Source organism: Artibeus jamaicensis, unplaced genomic scaffold (genome assembly GCF_021234435.1).
Source record: "Artibeus jamaicensis isolate MK-2021 breed Jamaican fruit bat unplaced genomic scaffold, CSHL_Jam_final scaffold_3307, whole genome shotgun sequence".
Lineage (NCBI taxonomy): Eukaryota > Metazoa > Chordata > Mammalia > Chiroptera > Phyllostomidae > Artibeus > Artibeus jamaicensis.
The window spans coordinates 4,397,549-4,414,552 of record NW_026522040.1 but is presented as its reverse complement, the minus strand read 5'-3'; the positions used below and the strand labels follow the sequence as shown (position 1 = coordinate 4,414,552).

At 52.8% G+C, this 17,004-nt stretch overlaps 1 protein-coding gene across 3 annotated transcripts in view; it reads right to left on the bottom strand.

The window, feature by feature from the left end:
* Positions 1-17,004, bottom strand: part of PLXNA4 (plexin A4) — a 440,676-nt gene that overhangs the window by 72,843 nt on the left and 350,829 nt on the right. For all 3 annotated transcript variants that reach the window (XM_053657100.1, XM_037165822.2, XM_053657101.1), the window contains exons 6-9: positions 12,993-13,116; positions 12,134-12,287; positions 10,795-10,894; positions 8,507-8,621 (exon numbers count right to left, since the gene is read on the bottom strand). In XM_053657100.1, coding sequence (XP_053513075.1) covers positions 8,507-8,621; positions 10,795-10,894; positions 12,134-12,287; positions 12,993-13,116 — 493 coding nt within the window. The remainder of the gene's footprint in view (positions 1-8,506; positions 8,622-10,794; positions 10,895-12,133; positions 12,288-12,992; positions 13,117-17,004) is intronic.

Below are 17,004 nucleotides of genomic sequence, written 5' to 3'. Positions count from 1 at the left end.
GGTTGGGGGGTGTGCCCAGGCAGTCAGACGACTTGGCAGCTGTCCCCCTGGGTCCCAATGCCAATGTGAGCCCCCTGTCTTCGACACCTGGGAGGGAGCAGAGCTCTGAGCTCCAGTGCCTGCTGAGCTTCTGAAGAGCTTTGGAACCCCACTCTGAGATTCCATGTCCTCATCTGTCCACTGGCTGGACCCCAAGGACCCCTCCATCTCTAACCAGTCCTGATGCCAGGATTGGGGGTGGTCTCGGCTCCACAGCCTCGCTTTAGTGGAGTGAGTGCCCCAGGGCTGTTAAGTAAATGCCCCCTCCCCTCCACCAGGCTGCCCACACGTCATCCTGGAGAGCAGGTAGGAGAGGAGCAGCGGATCCCGCAGCCACTTCTGGGTGTGTGCGCGAGGAAACGGAGAGCGGGGGCTCGAACTGGTACACGGTACACGCGTGCTCGGGGCGGCGTTATGCACAAGAGCCAAAGGGTGGGAGCAGCCGGACCGCCCATTAGTGGATGAGCAGGCAAAGGAACTGTGACTTATAATACAATGGAGTATTGTCCCGCCTTCACACGGAAATTTTAACACGCCTTTCAACACGGATGAATCCTGCAAACGTATGCTGAGAGGAATAAGCCAGGCACAGCAGGACAAACACTACACAATCCCACCCACGTGGGGTCCCTAGAGCAGTGTGACTGATGGACACGGGAAGTGGACGGAGGTTTCTCGGGGAGGGGGAGCCGGGGGTTCGTGTTTAATGGGGACAGAATTGAGCTGGGGAAGATGAAAAGGTTCTGGTGATGGGTGGGGGTGGTGGGTGTACCATAACGTGGGTGTACTTCACGGCACTAAACTGCACACTTAAAACTGGCTAAGATGGTAAGTTTTACATGTGTATTTAACCACAGTTAAAGATGAGCGGCTGGGAAGTAGGAAGGGAGAAGGGTGAGGGTGGGGCCTGCACCCGGTGTGTGGCCCTGAGCCTCTGACGGGGTGGGGGAGGGTCTCTGGAGACTCTGAGGCCCATGCGGGGAGAGAGCTTCAGTAGCTGCACCCTGTGCCTTCTCACTCCCCACCCACCACCCACACGCACTCCAGCAAGAAGAGAGTGAGGGACACGGAGGAGACGAGGGCCATTCTGTGGAAAGGACGGTGGTCAGGACTGAAGCAAGGAGGGAACACGGTGCTGGAGAGTCAGGAGAGAAGATCTGTGGGAAGTAGGGAGTCCTGAGCCGAGGGCCCCGTTCACTGTACAGTCCTGGGCAGCCCTCCTCCCCAGAGCACGCACGGCCCTGACCCTTCTCCCGCTGGCTACTTCCACACCGGCAAGGGGGAGCTGGGTCTGGGCTGGAGTGAGAGCGGAAGGGCTGGACTCCCATCTCCATGTCTCACAGCGAAATGTCGCTGCATGAACGGTGTGCTGAGGGTGACTAGAATCTGACAGTCTTCTGAAGCAACCTAACGGGTCCCCTCCTACTTTACAAAGGAGAAACTGAGGCAGGGAGAGGGAAAATAATGGCTCAGCATCAGCAAGACGTGCTGGCAGCTGAAGGCCTCAGATGCCAGTCCGTCATCTTCCCTCCCCTTAAGGAAGGCGGTCGGTTCCTCCTGGTGGCCGGGGCCACCACGGGCCAGCAAGGATCTCCCTGGGAGCAGCAGAACTAGGGAGCTTGGAGGTGGCCTGGAACCTTGCCTGGGGGCCGGACTGATTTCAGTCCAGGACACAGGCTGAAGCATAAGCCTCCCTCTTCCCACCCGGACCCCGCAGGATTCTCTCTCGCTGAGGCTTGCTCTGAGTTCTCTAATGAGTCCTGATTGCCAGTGGCCCCATAAAGCCTTCGTTTGCATATAAAAAGGTTGGCAGCCCTGAGAGTAAGTTCATTAATAATAATTGGAGAGGCCCTGGGCTGGGCCGAGCCCATTTTCCTCTGGTGGTACAGCTGATTGACCTGGTATCCCTCCTAATTGAAATGTAAAATGGCAATTTCTTCCTAGGCAACAAGGCGTGAAGGGACCATCGTCACCGTGCTGCCCAGTCCTCCCACTCCAGCTCCCCACGCCCTGACCCGTCTCATGCTGAGCCCCTGGTACAAACCACCCCAACGTCTAAGGCTCCTGGGCAAGTTCAGAGGAGCTGCTGTGCCTCTCCAGGCCCGAGTCTGCAGCTGGTCTTGAGTACCCCTGTCTCGGTGGTCCCGGAGCCCAGGTCCTCCCCACCTGGTCCCTGCCTTTGAGCTTCCTTACCTAGAAGGAACCTAGTTGGAGAATCATGTAGCTCTGAGTGCCAGTCTGTCTTCCTCCTGCTATTCTCAGACTCTTGCAACAGCTCTAATCGTTGCTCAACTTAACTAGGCTCCAGGATTAACAACTCCTCTTCCAAAGGGCGTTCGGGGAATTGCACATATAAAGCATCTGGCGCAGAGCAAGCGGGCAGTCAGCAAATGTTTGCGCTTTCCTCGTCTTTCCTCCTCGGCTCAGGCTGCGCCTGGGCCCTCATCAACTCTCTCTGCCTCCCTCTTTTCCAAAGGGTCCATCTCCCCGACACCAGCCACGTGTTTTTCCATGCGCATCTCATCCTCTCCCGTGACCCAGCTTACCCACCCTTCTTGGCTTCAGAGCTTGTGCAGAGTCTGACAGTTTCAACAGTTCCAAGGGCCTCAGACAAAACAGGGGACAAGTAGGGATGTCCCAGTTCTGTCCACTGCTCTCCCGAAAGCATTCCCCTCTTCTGGGAGGTGACGTGTTTCATATGCTCTGAGACAGGACCTCCACTAGCCAACCATGTGGCCTCAGGCAAGTCCCTCAAACTGCGTGGAGCTGGTTTGGATTAGCTGATTTTTATGGTCCCAGTTCTATTATTATGAACCCCATAGATGAACTGGGACAGTCATTATATAACCTTTCTGAAGGTCGGTTCCCCATCTGTAAAATGGGTAACAACACCTGCTGAACTAGCTCAAAGTGTGGTATCAAAGCACAGACCAACTGAAGGCTTTCAGGAGGGGCCTGGGGTTTGCGAGGGAGGTGGGACTCCTGGAAGCAGCTGTTTAACCTGCCAGGTGAGTATTACAGTAACTAGTACAATGTAACCGGGACCATCACACGTGCAGGTGTGGGTGGCTCTGACAGTATGTGGTGCCATCGTGACTCCAGTGAGCACAGTGAATCCCTGTACAAAGGGTACAGGATTCGATCCAGTGTGCATGCCGCCACCTCCATCCCCTGATGCGTGTTTTTCCATGTGCTCTCTTGTCTCATAGCACAACACGTATGATCGCCCAAGTTCATGAGAAAGAAACTAAGGACGCCAGTTACTTCACGCCATTTGCACAATGGCAATGAACAAAAATACTTCCACCTGATCATCTGAATTTCAATCCAGATGTTTATCTAGCCCCCACATGGAATTCCTCAAAAACATGCGTCCCTTCTCTTTTCAAGAAAGATCTTTCTCTGGACTACCATCTGAAAGGGCGGGCTCTTGGAGAGTGGAAAATGCTTGCGTTTAGCAAGATGAGTTGGAGACACACACACAATTAGAACCAGATTCCCTTGTAGGCTGTTTTGCCTGTGGCCACATCCTGCTGTCATGAGAAGGGACGGAGGGTAGGGAGTAGCAGTGGCTTGAGGCACGAGAAAATCTTCACTGTCTTGGCTGGCAGGAGGTAGCTCCAGGGGCCCCAGGTCCCCTGTCCAGCCCCGTGCGCATTTTGGTCCCACGTACATGCACACAGAAGTAAAGATTGCACTGCTAATTAAGCACAAACACTGAGCCAAAGTATGAAAGCAAAAAGGATGCCTCTCTGTCTACCATGTCTGGCGCATCAATGGCTGCTCCATACCGAGGTTGCGTTGTGCATTTGAATAATTGAACAAGGACACAAAGACCACCGCTGAGCTGGGTCAGGGCTGGTGCTGCTGGGGCGGGGCAGGCCTCCAGATTTACAACCCCCCTCCCCGCCCCGTGTGGTTATAAGACACAGGCTCTAACTCTCCTAGTTGTTGTTCCAGCGGGGTTGGGAGACAGTGGCACGATGGTGGGGTGTGGGGAGCTGAGCTGGGGCAGCATCTAGGGGCAGCTGAGGAATAAGTGATTTGCAGGTCACCTTTCCCTTCCATGTCACCTCAGCCCCCATCAATCCCTGAGACTAGCCAGCCCTAGTCCCAACCAACCCCCCAAAATTTACGCTCACCTTCTCAGACCTGTGGTGACCAATACGAAAATGTAACGCACCATATATTTTCTTGCTGTTCTTCAAGTTTATAATGCCATTAGCGTGATCTACGATGGGCTGGTTCATGGAGAGAGCAAAGTAATAATACAGAAAGGAAATACCCATAACCTGAAGGGGAGGGGCAGACGAGATTGATGGAAAGTGCAATTGTCTGGGGAAATGGCAACCCAGTAATGGAATAACTGGAGTGGGGGCCACACACAGGTTGAAAGCAAGTTCTTTAGCTGGATTTGGCTTTGTTTTTCTCCGAAGAGGGTGAAGGGCTTGGCTCTGGGGGGTTTGTTCCCTTGGATTGGGTCCCAGGAATGGCTCCTCTGCAAGAAGGGACAAGATTGGCTGGCCTGATTTCCCTTGAGCCCAGCTGGGAGGTGAGCACACTTGGCCGGACCTATCGGAGGGCAGGGGTCTTACTCCAGCGTCAGGGGCCCGCTGCAGCCCAGGGTAAGCACCCTCCTCACCTTTTGGGCTCTGCAGTCCCAGAAGGACCCACCCTTGGGGCTGGCAGACGCCGGGGTATCTGCTCTGACTACTGACACTGTCTCAGGGGTGGCGGGCGGTGCGGAAGTTTGGGAGAGCACTTCAAGCACAGCTTTGGAAATCAAATAGAATTCATTTGGCCTCTTCTGATCTTACAACTGTTCTCTGGAGCAAATTCTGCTTGAACTTCAAGAAGTGAGGGGCCCCGGGAACCTCCTCGCTCGGCCTGTGCCCTGTGGGCCAGATGTGCTTTGCCTTCCTAGCAAATACCATCCAGCCTGGTGCCCCGAGAGCAAAGCTGCAGCTGCAGCTCCCCCTGCTTTTCAGTTTAGATGACAAATGACAGTAAAATTGCCTGTCGCAGACACGCATTTTTGTTGACGACTTTGCTTTTCCACGGTTCGCCTTTGTTTCCTAAAGGTCACTGTTTCAGGTGTGCAGGCCTGATGGGGTGTTCAGGTCAGAAGGTGGAAGACCTGGGAGTTCCAAAGCCACTTGGGGCCCAGCGGTGCCTCCCGCCTGGCAGAGGTTAGTGCATGGCCCTGCTCCTGGCTGCCCCAGTGAGAGGCCCTTCGTGGGAAGCAAGGAGTTTCAGCGGAAGCTGGGAGAACGGGGCTGAGAGCAGGATGACCCCCCACCCCGCCCCACTTCAGGTTTCCCTCCCCTCCAGCTCCCGGCTCTCTTTGGTACCCGGGGTCTGGCAGCTGATCTAAAGTTCCAGGGTTGCTATCACAATGGCCTCGTTAGTTTGAAACAAAATCATGCCTTGTAACTGTAATACAGTTACTATAAACGACATATGCTACCGGGCATCCTATTTCTAATCATAGTAATTATGCTAGAATACACACCATTAATATAATGACAACAATGATTGACCAGTTCTGTTTCAGACCCATAACTTCACCTGAATGCACTCTTTGTTCAGGTGAAAAAAAGGTGATTCAATGTCCCCGGTGACAGTCAACAAAGCCGGCGCTGAGGCTGGAAGACGCACAGATGAAAGCCTTCCCGGGGCCCCGGCGGGTGCTGGACAGATGAAAAAGCCACCTGGCAGCATCCCTCTTGACCAACAAAGGGACCCTGTGTCCCCACACTCAAAAGTTAAAAGGAAAGGAAAGCCCAGGGACTTCCAGAAGGATCACTGGGTGAGGGTCACATTTTCATTACAAGGGAGTAGGTCTGCCCTTGGATGTCCTAGGGAGCCACAGGCCTGAGGCCGAGCGAGTCCCTCCCCGTGGGTCGGTGCAGGGACCTGCACCTTGACGGGAACGCTCACCCAAGAAGACCACTTTGTGGGCATGGGTTTCTCTTCGATGCTTTCCAGCTCATTCCCACCTACTGTTACGGATCATGTAGATCTCTTGTCTACCCTGAAGTCGCCCACAATGCCTTGCATGTGGGGACTGCTGGGGGCTGGGTAATGAAGGCCGGGTGGCAACACCTAGCAAGGGTGCAGAGTACCTACTGTGAATAAGGTCCCCCGCCCCCCCTGTGTGAAGGAACACTTGTCTCAGGGTTTCCGCAAAATCGCCTTTCAAATGTGTGATTTTCTTTGTTACCCCTTATTCCTACTACTATCTCTTCCCAGAAACAAAACGATAAAAACCAAAACAACACCATGAGAAAAATTCACCATACTTCCCTTAGTAGCCTGGTATTTCTTTCAAACTCTGAGGATTATAAGCTCCTTCCACTGACCCGAAATGGCAGGATCAGTTCGAAGCCCACAAATTCTTATTTACTTCTTTTCCCTTCGGTACATTTTCCAGCCAGAGGCTGCTACAAGGACCATCATGAGGAGTTCAGCGCTGGCTCCTCCTCTTTGTTATATTCCAAATGGTCCTAGTACTGAGCTTGATAGAAGGTAGCCTATAAGCCTGGACCAGAAGCATAGCCTGAAAACATCCTTCTCTTAGAATAAATAAGTATTCAGGAAAGAGAGGAGCCAAGGTCAATCTCATTCAATAATGGGGTAAGTGAGTGCGATGCCAAGCTATGCAGGAACCTCTCTCTCACTGCAAAAGCCTGCCAGGCTCACCGTAAAATGGCTCATGAGACATGGAAAGAATTAAAGGCAGGCCCCATCTGGTAGGTTAGAGCATCTCCACATCCCTCCGTTGACCATGGGTCTCCAGGCCTCTCCCTCTCCCGGGGGGCCTGGCACCAAGTGCTCTGAGGTGAATCCCCAGAAGCCTTTGCAGGCGTCAGGTACAGACAGATGGAGCATTCGGCCCGATCTGCTATCTGGGCCCCTGAAGACATCATTCTTCCATAGGGACCCCTGCGGTGCACTGGGAAATGTGCTGGGCTCCTGTTTCATTCTCTTCTAGTTCTTTTTTTTTCCTCTTTCTGAAGAGCAGATGCAAGTTTCTTTTATAGATTTAAAAGACAGAAACTTGGGACAAGAGCAGGAAACAAGAAAGCAAAAGCAGAGATTTGAAAACCTCCTTCAGGGTAATTAAATGATCAGGGGCCTTTGAATTCCACTAGAGAGCTCAACTGTTTCTGTTTTCGTTTTATTCCTAGGCCTCTCCACACATGAAACCTCCGCTGGATACCCCAGTCTGGGGAGCTGCAGGGAGGCTGCCAACCTCTTTGTCTCTGCTCTCATGGAGTGACTTGCAGCTTTCTGCTCTAATAAGAAGACATCACTTCTAGGCTCTCGGCCCCTGGTCCTGGTGGGCGAACCAGCCAGCTCTTCTGCTCCTGACCACACAGATAAAGTCCCGGGATCAAGGAGACTGTCCGGCTTTTCCTCTGGTCTTAATGCCAAGGGTGTGCCCTCTGGCTGTCAGACCCTGTGTGTCCTATTAGTTCAGATCCGTTTTGTCTTACAGAAGAGCAGAGGATTGAAACAAACATTAGATTCACATTCCTGCTTAAAGCCAAGATGTAACCTCTTTCCTCCTTTTCTCTATTAAGGGGCTGTCTTAGTCTGGGTCTCTTTTCTGTGTGTGTGTGTGTGTGTGTGTGTGTGTGTGTATTGTGTATTTTTTAAATCACGGCGTTCTAAAGCAACCACTGCTCAGTACTGCTGACCCGGTGTTCGGAGTCTCATAAGCACCATATGTTTGAACGACGGCAGACTTTTCCAAAGTGTTTTTATGCCACTTGACTTTGATGTCCTTGCTCACAAACGTACATTCTAAGGAAGGTAGTAACACAGGTGAGGAGTATTTCTATTATGATGATGGATAAGGATAAGAATAACAATAACAATTGGGAGGGAATAGAAACACAGTGGCTCAGCCACGCAGCCCAGCCCCATCTCAGTGATTCCCAGACTGGACGGTGTGGCAGAAGCACAGAGGACCGGCCCCTTCCCCAGATGCTCTCACCCAGAGGCTGGGGCAGAGCCGGAGACTGTGCATCTGACAGCATTGCCGGTGACACTGTTGCCCCTGGTCTGGCAACCACACTTTGGGAACCGCTGCTCTGGCTAAGTTGACCACTTTTTCATCCTTCTTACTCTCTTCCTTTTACTTAATTTTAAAAAAGTCTCAGTTCTGCTCTGCACACAGAGGTCTGAGGGACAACTGAGGAGTTTGCACACAGCACTCTTGTGCACTGACAATTATTTCTCAGACACACACATGCTCGTCCCTCTGGAATTGCTCTAGAACTCACCTGCCTGGAGTGACCTGGGATGCACCTTCACCTGGAACCGAGCCTCTAGGATGACCCAGAGCCCCCTGGTCCCCCCACACAACTCTGTGTGTTCACAGCTTTCATGACGTAGCCCCTTTAGAGGAGGGCGTGGGGAGAAGGGGGCAATCCCAGATGCTCTGGCGTCTGGGGCATACCTCAGGCAGCTTCACTTGGCCTTCCAGGAAGGAGCATGTCTTGGGGTCATGGGTGCAGACGTGTCGGTATTTACACCAGTAGCAGCCGAAAGGGCTCTCCATGCAAGACAGGCACCTGGGCAGAGGGGAGGGTGGAGCATGAATCAGAGACCCCGGGTGAGCCCACAGCAGAGGGCCTGAGACTCTGGGGCCCAGGAAAACATGTTTTAACAGTGAGAGGAACCACCCTCAAGCACCAGAAAGGGCAAATCTCATCCAAAGCCATCCTTTCCTCTTCAAGTCCTCAGCCAGCGCAGACTCTTTGGCCCCTCCCTCTTGTGCAGCCAGTTGATCAATCTGGTCCCCAAGGGCTTCATCAGCCACTGTCCACTTCCACAGGATGGTACTCTCTTTAGCTGAATTGGAGAACAATAAGGCCTACAGTAGTGGGGCTTGTCCAGAGAGCCCACGAGATTTAGGGCAAATAATTGAGTTTTAGTTCAAATTGACTCCAGGGTCTCAGCTGACAAGCACCCACAGGGACTCACCCTGGTAGGAGGTTCTGAGGTTGCCTTCTCAGTGGGTTGGCAACCTCACCTCTATACTCCACCCCCAGGAAACAAAGGAAACTTTATAAAAGTTCCTCGCTGCTTACAAACCCAGCATGGTTCCCTCTTCCAAATGGTAAACCCCAAATGTCTTGCCACACAGGCCAGGCCCTCCCTGGTTTCCAGGTCCATGTCCCCACATGAGTCTGGTCCTTCTACCTGGTGTACCATTTTCCCTTCCTCCACGTGGCCATCTCCCCCTTTTTTGACCAATGGAGAATGGGCCCGACGGCCCTGATCTCACCAACCCCTTTGTTTACGTCTCTGGGACAGTACTGGCCTTGCTGTATTCTACTTCTCTCATTCACTGTCCTTTCATGCACTAGCCCACTAGGCATGGCTCCTGGAGGGCAAGGTTGGTTACTAATCTGTGATTACCTGTCTGATGAGTGACACACTGCCTTGCACATAGTAACGCTTCCACCATGTCAGGACGGAAGGGAACTTCACATGTAATTTTATCTACACTCCTTGCTTTCTTGCAGGGGTGAAAGGAGAGTGACGGATTAGGCCACCAAGTGCTAGAGCCATGGGAATCTCTGTGGCAAGACATGGGAACAGAATTCCACTGTCGAAACTCTTGGTTTTGGCTGGCAGGGCTGTCTGCCTCTTCCTTGGGGCCCTGAAGAGGGCCAAGCTCTGTAGTCACAGCTCCTGTAACCAGGTAGCTAAACCCTACCCCCCCCTCCCCAAATGTCTCTGGTGATGTGCAGTCCTATGTGGAGAGGACAAGAGAAGAACATAAAAGCAAGCAGGGTTTTGGAGGTCGGGTCCTGTGGATCTCAAACTGTGCTGTTACAGAACCCTGGGGTGTTCTCAGGAGCTTCTTTGGAGACGCTGTGAGGAGGCAGAGATGTGGAGTTCTTAGACAGAAGGGTTCCAGGTCCCCTCAGCACTCAATCAGAGCAGTTCCTACTTCCATCTGTTATGTTTATTGGGCTTCCACACTAACTTTGATTGGAGAAAGGTATCTATGGTGGAAAACATGGCCTGTCCTGAGGATTGAGCAGGGCTGATGGGTGGGGGCAGCAACCAGTGGTGTCCCAGCCAGTGACTGCTCTGCTGGGACGGTTCCCTTGCCATGTCAGCTGCTGAATATTTGGGTGACATCCCCAGAAGAGGAACTACTACGTCCCCATTTACAGAGGACACTGGGGCACAGATGGTTAAGTTTCCAGCTGGTCTGACTCCAGAGTGCGAGCCTCTGTCTTCCTACCTTCCCTTGGGAAGTAGAGGCTTTACTGAAATGGGGCCAGACCCTAAGCCCCGGGCCTGTTCCTCTCCCACTCGCCCCAGCCCGAGTCCTGACCCAGAACACAGGGCGGAGCTGAGCACTCAGGGGCTTGTAGGACACCCTACCCCTCCTCTCACCCCAGTGCTGACTGCTCCGTTGTTCAGGTGAGACGTGCCCCCTCCTCAACAGATGGTGGACAGTGCATCAGATTAGACAGACTTATGCCAGAGAAAAGGTGTGGGCTAGGGATTTGGAGCTCCCTACCCCATGGGGTCTCCCACTGCTCATTCTAGCCTCTGTCCATTAACCCCCAGGATGCCAGAGGAAGGGCCTGTCTGATATAGGGTGAAGGAGGTCTCCTTGGAGGGCCTCAAGAAGGTAACTCCTTGCAAACAGTGGTGGGTTCTTCTCTTTCTGGGTGCCTTGACCCTGGGAACAGGGAGCTGAGCAAGGCTGGGGGCACTTACGAGTTGTGGACGCTGCAGTTGTAGAAGACAAAGCTGGTGCTGGCAAAGGTCATGCCTGTCTCCTTTGACTTGAGCTGCAACTGGACAACATGGTGGTCCCCTGTGGGGCAGAGCAGGCCACAAGGTCAGAGGGAGGGCAAGGCCCATGTAAGGGTCCCGCTGGGAGTTATGTTCCCTAGGAAAGGGAAACCTGCTGGACCAGAGAGGTGTTCTCACAGGTCCCTAATGCAGCAGGCTCAGCGCCAGGTCAGCCCTGAGCAGCTGCAGACGATGATCCTGCCTCCTCCTCCTTCCACATTGCGCTCCCACCCTCATTTGGTCATCAGGTCCTAAATTTACACACACACACACACTCTCACACACATACTCTAACAGGTATTTGACTGTGCATTCACTCACCTGCACCACGTCCATGCCAGACTCACAGAACTACAAACACACTGATTAGCTACCAGGAGAAACAGGCCACCTCTCACTACTGCTGCCACAAACTGCACAAGAGGCTTTGCACATGTGTGTGTGAGCACATGCACATATTCACATCTCTGTAAGGAGAGACTCTGCTCTGATGCCCCTGCTCGGGTGGGCTCAGCGGTCCACTCGGGTGGGCGTCCCTGGAATCCTCAGCTGGCGCCGGAGAGGAGCAGGAGCCCATGTTTAATTCACAGCCCTGACCCCAGGCCTCCACTTCCAGCCTGGTTCTGTGCCTTCCCCGAGAGCCTCATTAATCAATCGGCTCAGAACAAATGTGACAAACCCAAATGGGAGGACCAACCTGGCATCCATCTGCCCAGGCTGGGTCTGTCCCTCACCAGCATTGGGCCTCTGTCCACCCTTGGCCTTCCCAGTGTAGCTGGCCACAAACAGGCAGCTCTGGGAAGGCAGGTTAGGGTGGGGCTGGGGGTGTAGTGGTCCAGGGTCAAGAGACCCAGCAAAGTGGGTGGGGGTAAGTAGCCAGATGACTGCCCTACCCCACCTGCTCCTCTGCTGCCCCTCCATGACAGCCCTTTCACATTCCAGTACAATCCTGAACTTGACCAGCACACTCTGATGCTGTCTTGGCCTTGCCCTCTACCCACCCTCTGCAGCTGCTCCTCACCTAGCATGAATCTGACTCTTAGATGCTCACCTAGTCTCAATAGTCAATTCCAAGGGCAGCAAAGGGCGCCTCATCTCCCTCTTCCTACAACATCCCCACCAACCCACGCCCCTTCCTCTGACCCTCCCCTCCTGAAGGCTCCCTCAGTCCCCCCACATCTGTCCTGAGTGTCTGTTCCGAGTTCTCACCCTGGCAGGAGGACAGCCCTGCCACCCAGTTCTGCCTCTGGGGGCCTCTCACCATTCTCCGTGATTATCTGGGGCACCTCCTTGGCCGCCGGGGAGTAGCACTGGATCTGATTGCCCACCACCAGCCCATCCATCTCTGACAGGTCCTCGAAGGCACAGTTGACGCCAGCTGACAGCTCTGGGACGTTGTGTGTCTCCAGGACCAGCTGTGGGCAGCCCAGCAGAGGAAGAAAACGGAGAACGAGATGGGATAAAGGAGGAAAGGGAGAGAGCAACAGAGACCAGAGAGAAAGAAAGAAAGAAAAGACACAAGGTGACATTGATAAAGAGACGAACAGATGCCATTCGTTACAAGAGCACCCAGGGAGGGCGGTGGAATGTAAAGAGACCAGGACAACGGGAACCCCATTACCTGGGGGTGGACTTGGCCCCCGGAAATGGAATGTTATGGGGACTCGGGTGGAGTGAGAAAAGTGGGTGGGACTGAGGTACCGCTGGCCAGGCTCCGTTTCCACTGGCCCAATTTTGGAAGGATGGCAACGCCAACCACTGAGTGCCCAGTGCAAGAACGTGGCAGCCACCTTAGCCCTGTCTCCCCCTGCACAGATGTCCTTCCCATCTTACAGACAAAGCAGCTGCCCCCCAAGCCCGCCCTCTCTGGGTCACCCTTTGGATCATTTTTGGTGTCCCAGTTTGCCCTGTCTTTCTACCCACTATGCATAGAGCCTCTCCCCCCACACTCCTGTGCATAACCCCCTCTTCCATTCCCAGGGACACCTTCTTTAGCAGTCCTGCTCTCCAATCACTTTGCTGGCTGGGTTGAGCCCAGCCCTTGCTAGGGAGCATTGGGCTGCAGCCCTTTTTGGTGGGTAGAGGGTTCTTCCCTGGCCCCTGGAACTTCCTGCCCTTACCAGGACATTGTACTGGGAAACAGAGATGTTGCTGGGATGCACGGTCAGCCGGACACACTGCTTCATCTCAGAGGCAAACCTGTGCGGCTCTCTGGACCGCTCGCAGCGCTCCTTCCGGGTGCACCTGGCGGGAGAGATTAACGAGGAACTGAGAAGGTGACTGGTCCGGGGTGGTGCCGACACAGGTTAGTCATCGCCAATGGCTCCCGGGACATGTCCAAACTCAACGTGCCCAGAACTGGCCTTTGGCTCCTTCCTCCAGCCTGGTCCTCCCCCATCATGCCTGAATTTGAAAAAGAAGGAATTCCCATGACAGGTTGCCAAAGGCAGAAATGACAGTCATCCTAATGTCCCCTCACCTCCTCCTCGTTCACATAGAGTCCCAAAGTCCTGTCTTCTCCATCTCCCCACTCATCCTTGGCTCTTGTCATTCTCACCATTCCTAAGGCAGACTGAGGCTTGTTCTTTCCACATATACAAAATATTCTTTCAGACTTCCTTGTCCTTGTGCATGTCAGTTCATCTGTCTGGGCAGCCCTCTCCCCAATTTTCCCCTGTCCAGCATCTGTCTGCCCTTCCAGATATGGTTCAACTATTTTATACCTACAGTCTCCCGCCCTTCCTCACACCAGGCCAAGATAAAAGCACTTGGAGTTTCCTACAGTCTAGAACTTCTTAGATTATAGGACAATTATTGGGCTGAGTACAACCCCTGCCAGCCAAGTGTGAGCTACTCAAAAGGAGAAACCGTGCTGGACTTATTTGGGAATCCCTGTAATCCTCCTGTCCAGCTGACAGAAGATAAATGCAGGTGGATGGGAGGGAGAGAAGGAAGGATCAAAGGAGCAGAGTGCACTAGTTCAAAGTACACTCTGGAGCCAGACCGCCTTGAATTGAAATCCCAGCCCCATGCACAGGGTAACTGCTGCAGAAGGTTTGCTATGATTGCTTAGTGTCCTGTACTCTTCAAAGTGCACCGTGTCACAGGTGGGCCACATCCAGGGTGACCTGGGATCTTACAGTCTCGACTGATGGGAGCTTGTGAAGGACGCACATAAAAACCATGGCCCTCACCCCAGTGCACGTATCCCACGTGGGGAAGGTGCTGTAAGTTCTCTGCTGGGGTCAGGGCCATCCCTGCCTTGCCGTGGGAATTCCCTGCAGGGAGGTCTTCCAGTCTCAGGGCACAGCATTTAATCCAAGTCAGACAAGCCTTGTGAACATGGGGCTTTGCCAAGTGGCCAGGATTTGGAACGTCAGGACTAGTGAGTGATTCTGCTGTGGGACGAGGAAAAGCAGAGACAAGGCAAGAGAGGGTGGAACCACAGGATCATCGCTCCCGTGTGGCTGGCCTGCTTGGGTGAAAGAGAATAAACTCTGCAGAGGAAGGGGGATGTCAGGGGTTGTTGCAGGGCTGGAGGGGGCCCTGGGCAAGGAGTTTAGTAAGAAAGGACACAACCAGGGATGTGGAACCCATGTGGGCAAGGAGACACTGAGGAGAGAACATCTGCCTCAACAGGCAGACGGGTGAGGTGTGTGTGAGACAGGGAATGAGGTACCTGGACACCTGAGCTGCTCTTGGGGTGACTCCCAGACCCACAGGAAAGCTGTGGGGGCCTCGTCTCCAGGGTTGGGGGAAGAAGACACCTTGGGCCTCCATGGGAAGAAAGGCCTAACTGGAGAATCTGAGAGGTGAATTCAGCAAACAAAGGAGAACCCACTGAATGAACTGGGCTACACAAAGGAAGGGGAGATACAAGGACAAAAGGATGTGCACTGAGGAAGTGAGAAACAATTCTGAATAATACAGTCATGGCTAGAAGTCATTGAGTGCTTATGAGGCACTCTGATAAGGGGGCGTACCGTTTATGTCACTCACGTCCCTTAACAATGCTGTGGTGTAGGTATCATTTTAAACCCCACCGTACAGGTCAGCTAATGGTCACCAGTTAATCAGAGATCCCACGTGTGAACACAAATGAACTCTTGAGCCTGCAGTCTTAACCACCATGCTGGACCTCCCTGAAGATTCTAGACTAAGAATTGAGGGACAGACCCCTTGCCGCACATGAAACCCACCTTCCCTGCCATCTTGGTGTTCCTTCATGTGCTCTGGGCAATAAAAAATTTCCCTTCAATCTTCTCTTGGCTAATCGCTTGTCGCCTGCCACGAAGAAGCAGCAGTTGAATGTGACAGTGACTAGCGGATTCTCCAGGACCGTCTAGGACTCCCACCCCCAGAGGGAAAGGTCAAACACGAGCATGGTTGTCTCCATGGCACCTCCCGGCTGCTCTAGCAGACCCATGGCAACAAGGGCGCCTGCCTAAAAGTCCCGGAAGTTAATTTACCAGGCCAGCTTCTCTGGGAGGACTTCATTACCTCCAGCCATTAAGCTAATGTTATGGACTTTTCCAGGGTGTCTGCACTGACATCGCTGTTAATAGTGTTATTACTCCCATTAACGGCAGACTCGGAGAGCTGGTACAGGCTTAAATTATTCACTGATTTCCCAACTTTGAAGTTCCTCCTTCCAAAAGCAATTAGTAGGTCTGAAAAAATGTCTTTAGCTAATTTATGAAGTGAGAAAAATGAAGTGGCTTTTAGGCCGGACAACACCTGGACTTAACCAAATAGCGATTCATATCTCTCTTCTGGGGGTACAAAGGAACCTGGTTGAGGGATCTTAAGACAAGTTCTACCTGCATGGTTTGCTGCTCCCCAACTTTATGAGGCTGCATCTTGCCACGTTGCTGAGACCCCAAACTAATTACTCATCAGCTCTTCCCAGTTCAGGTCTCACCACCTAATTGTGTGATCTTGAGCCAATAACCTAATCTCCTGGTGCCTCAGTTTTCTCATCTGTAAAACAGGAATGAAATAATATCTACCTAATGGGGTTATTATGAGGATTAAAAGATTATGCCAGCAAAGTATTTAGAACAGGGAATAGCTCATACACATCATGAGCCCTCATTAAATGTTAGTTATTGTTATTATTCCATCTCTTCTCATTCTTCCTCATCCAACCCTGCCAAACTGCAGCTGAGGCAGAAGCACCCATCTTCTCCCAGACTGGCCCATGGGGCGAATCAAAGACAAAGAGACAGGGGATGGCTACAGCAATTTCCCTCTTAATAAGGGAGAAGGGGCCCCAGAGATCAGGAGGGAGAAGAGGAAGAAGAGGGGTCTGGGCTGTAGCTCTGCCTTCTTGCTAGCTGTCACCAGATATTGAGAACTCAGCTTCTAGTGGCAAGTCAAGTTGAAGGTCAGTGCCGAGGATGCTTTGACATTTCTACTACCCCTCAGTGCCCATGAGGGTAGAGGCTGCACATGTCTGAGCACAGACAATTGACCTCAGATGTGCTGGGAAAATGGAGGGGGAAGAATGAATTTCTTCCGAATTTCTGTGGGGTCTGTCAGGGTAACGGCTTCTGCTTTCCTAGGACTGTGCTTTCTCACTGGTCAAGGCAAGAGCTAGGAAATATGTAGAGGGTTCATTCATCACTCTCAGGGGCAGCTTAGATGTCACCTTTGACAGGGCTCCAGGGGTGCCCTAAAGCATTCCCTTCAGTTCCGCTGGGGGAGCACCATGAAGGTCAGGGAAGATCCTGATGCAACCATTTTCCAGGCATGACTCAGAAAACGTCACAAGGTACAGAAAGTGCACGCTATACATGACTTGGAGTTTGCAGACACCGCAACTCTCTGCCTCCACGGCTGCCACGCCACCCCAAACAAAGACCCACGGATGGCCAGCATGAAGCCCAAGAAGAAACCCCGGTCCCCTAGAAATGGGGTCTAGCCCTGCTAATCTCCTTACTTCCCTTCCTCAATCCACTTTCTCTGTAATTCATCCCTCCAGCCTCAGTTCAGAGGTGCCACAAGCCTTTGGGGACAATGACCCTGGTGCCTTAGAGGGGTTATTATTCAAGTCAGTGGTTCCAATGAGATTATCCTCTCTAATGAAGCAGCTACCCCTACCCTCCCCTAAGCCTGAACTTTCACTGATGG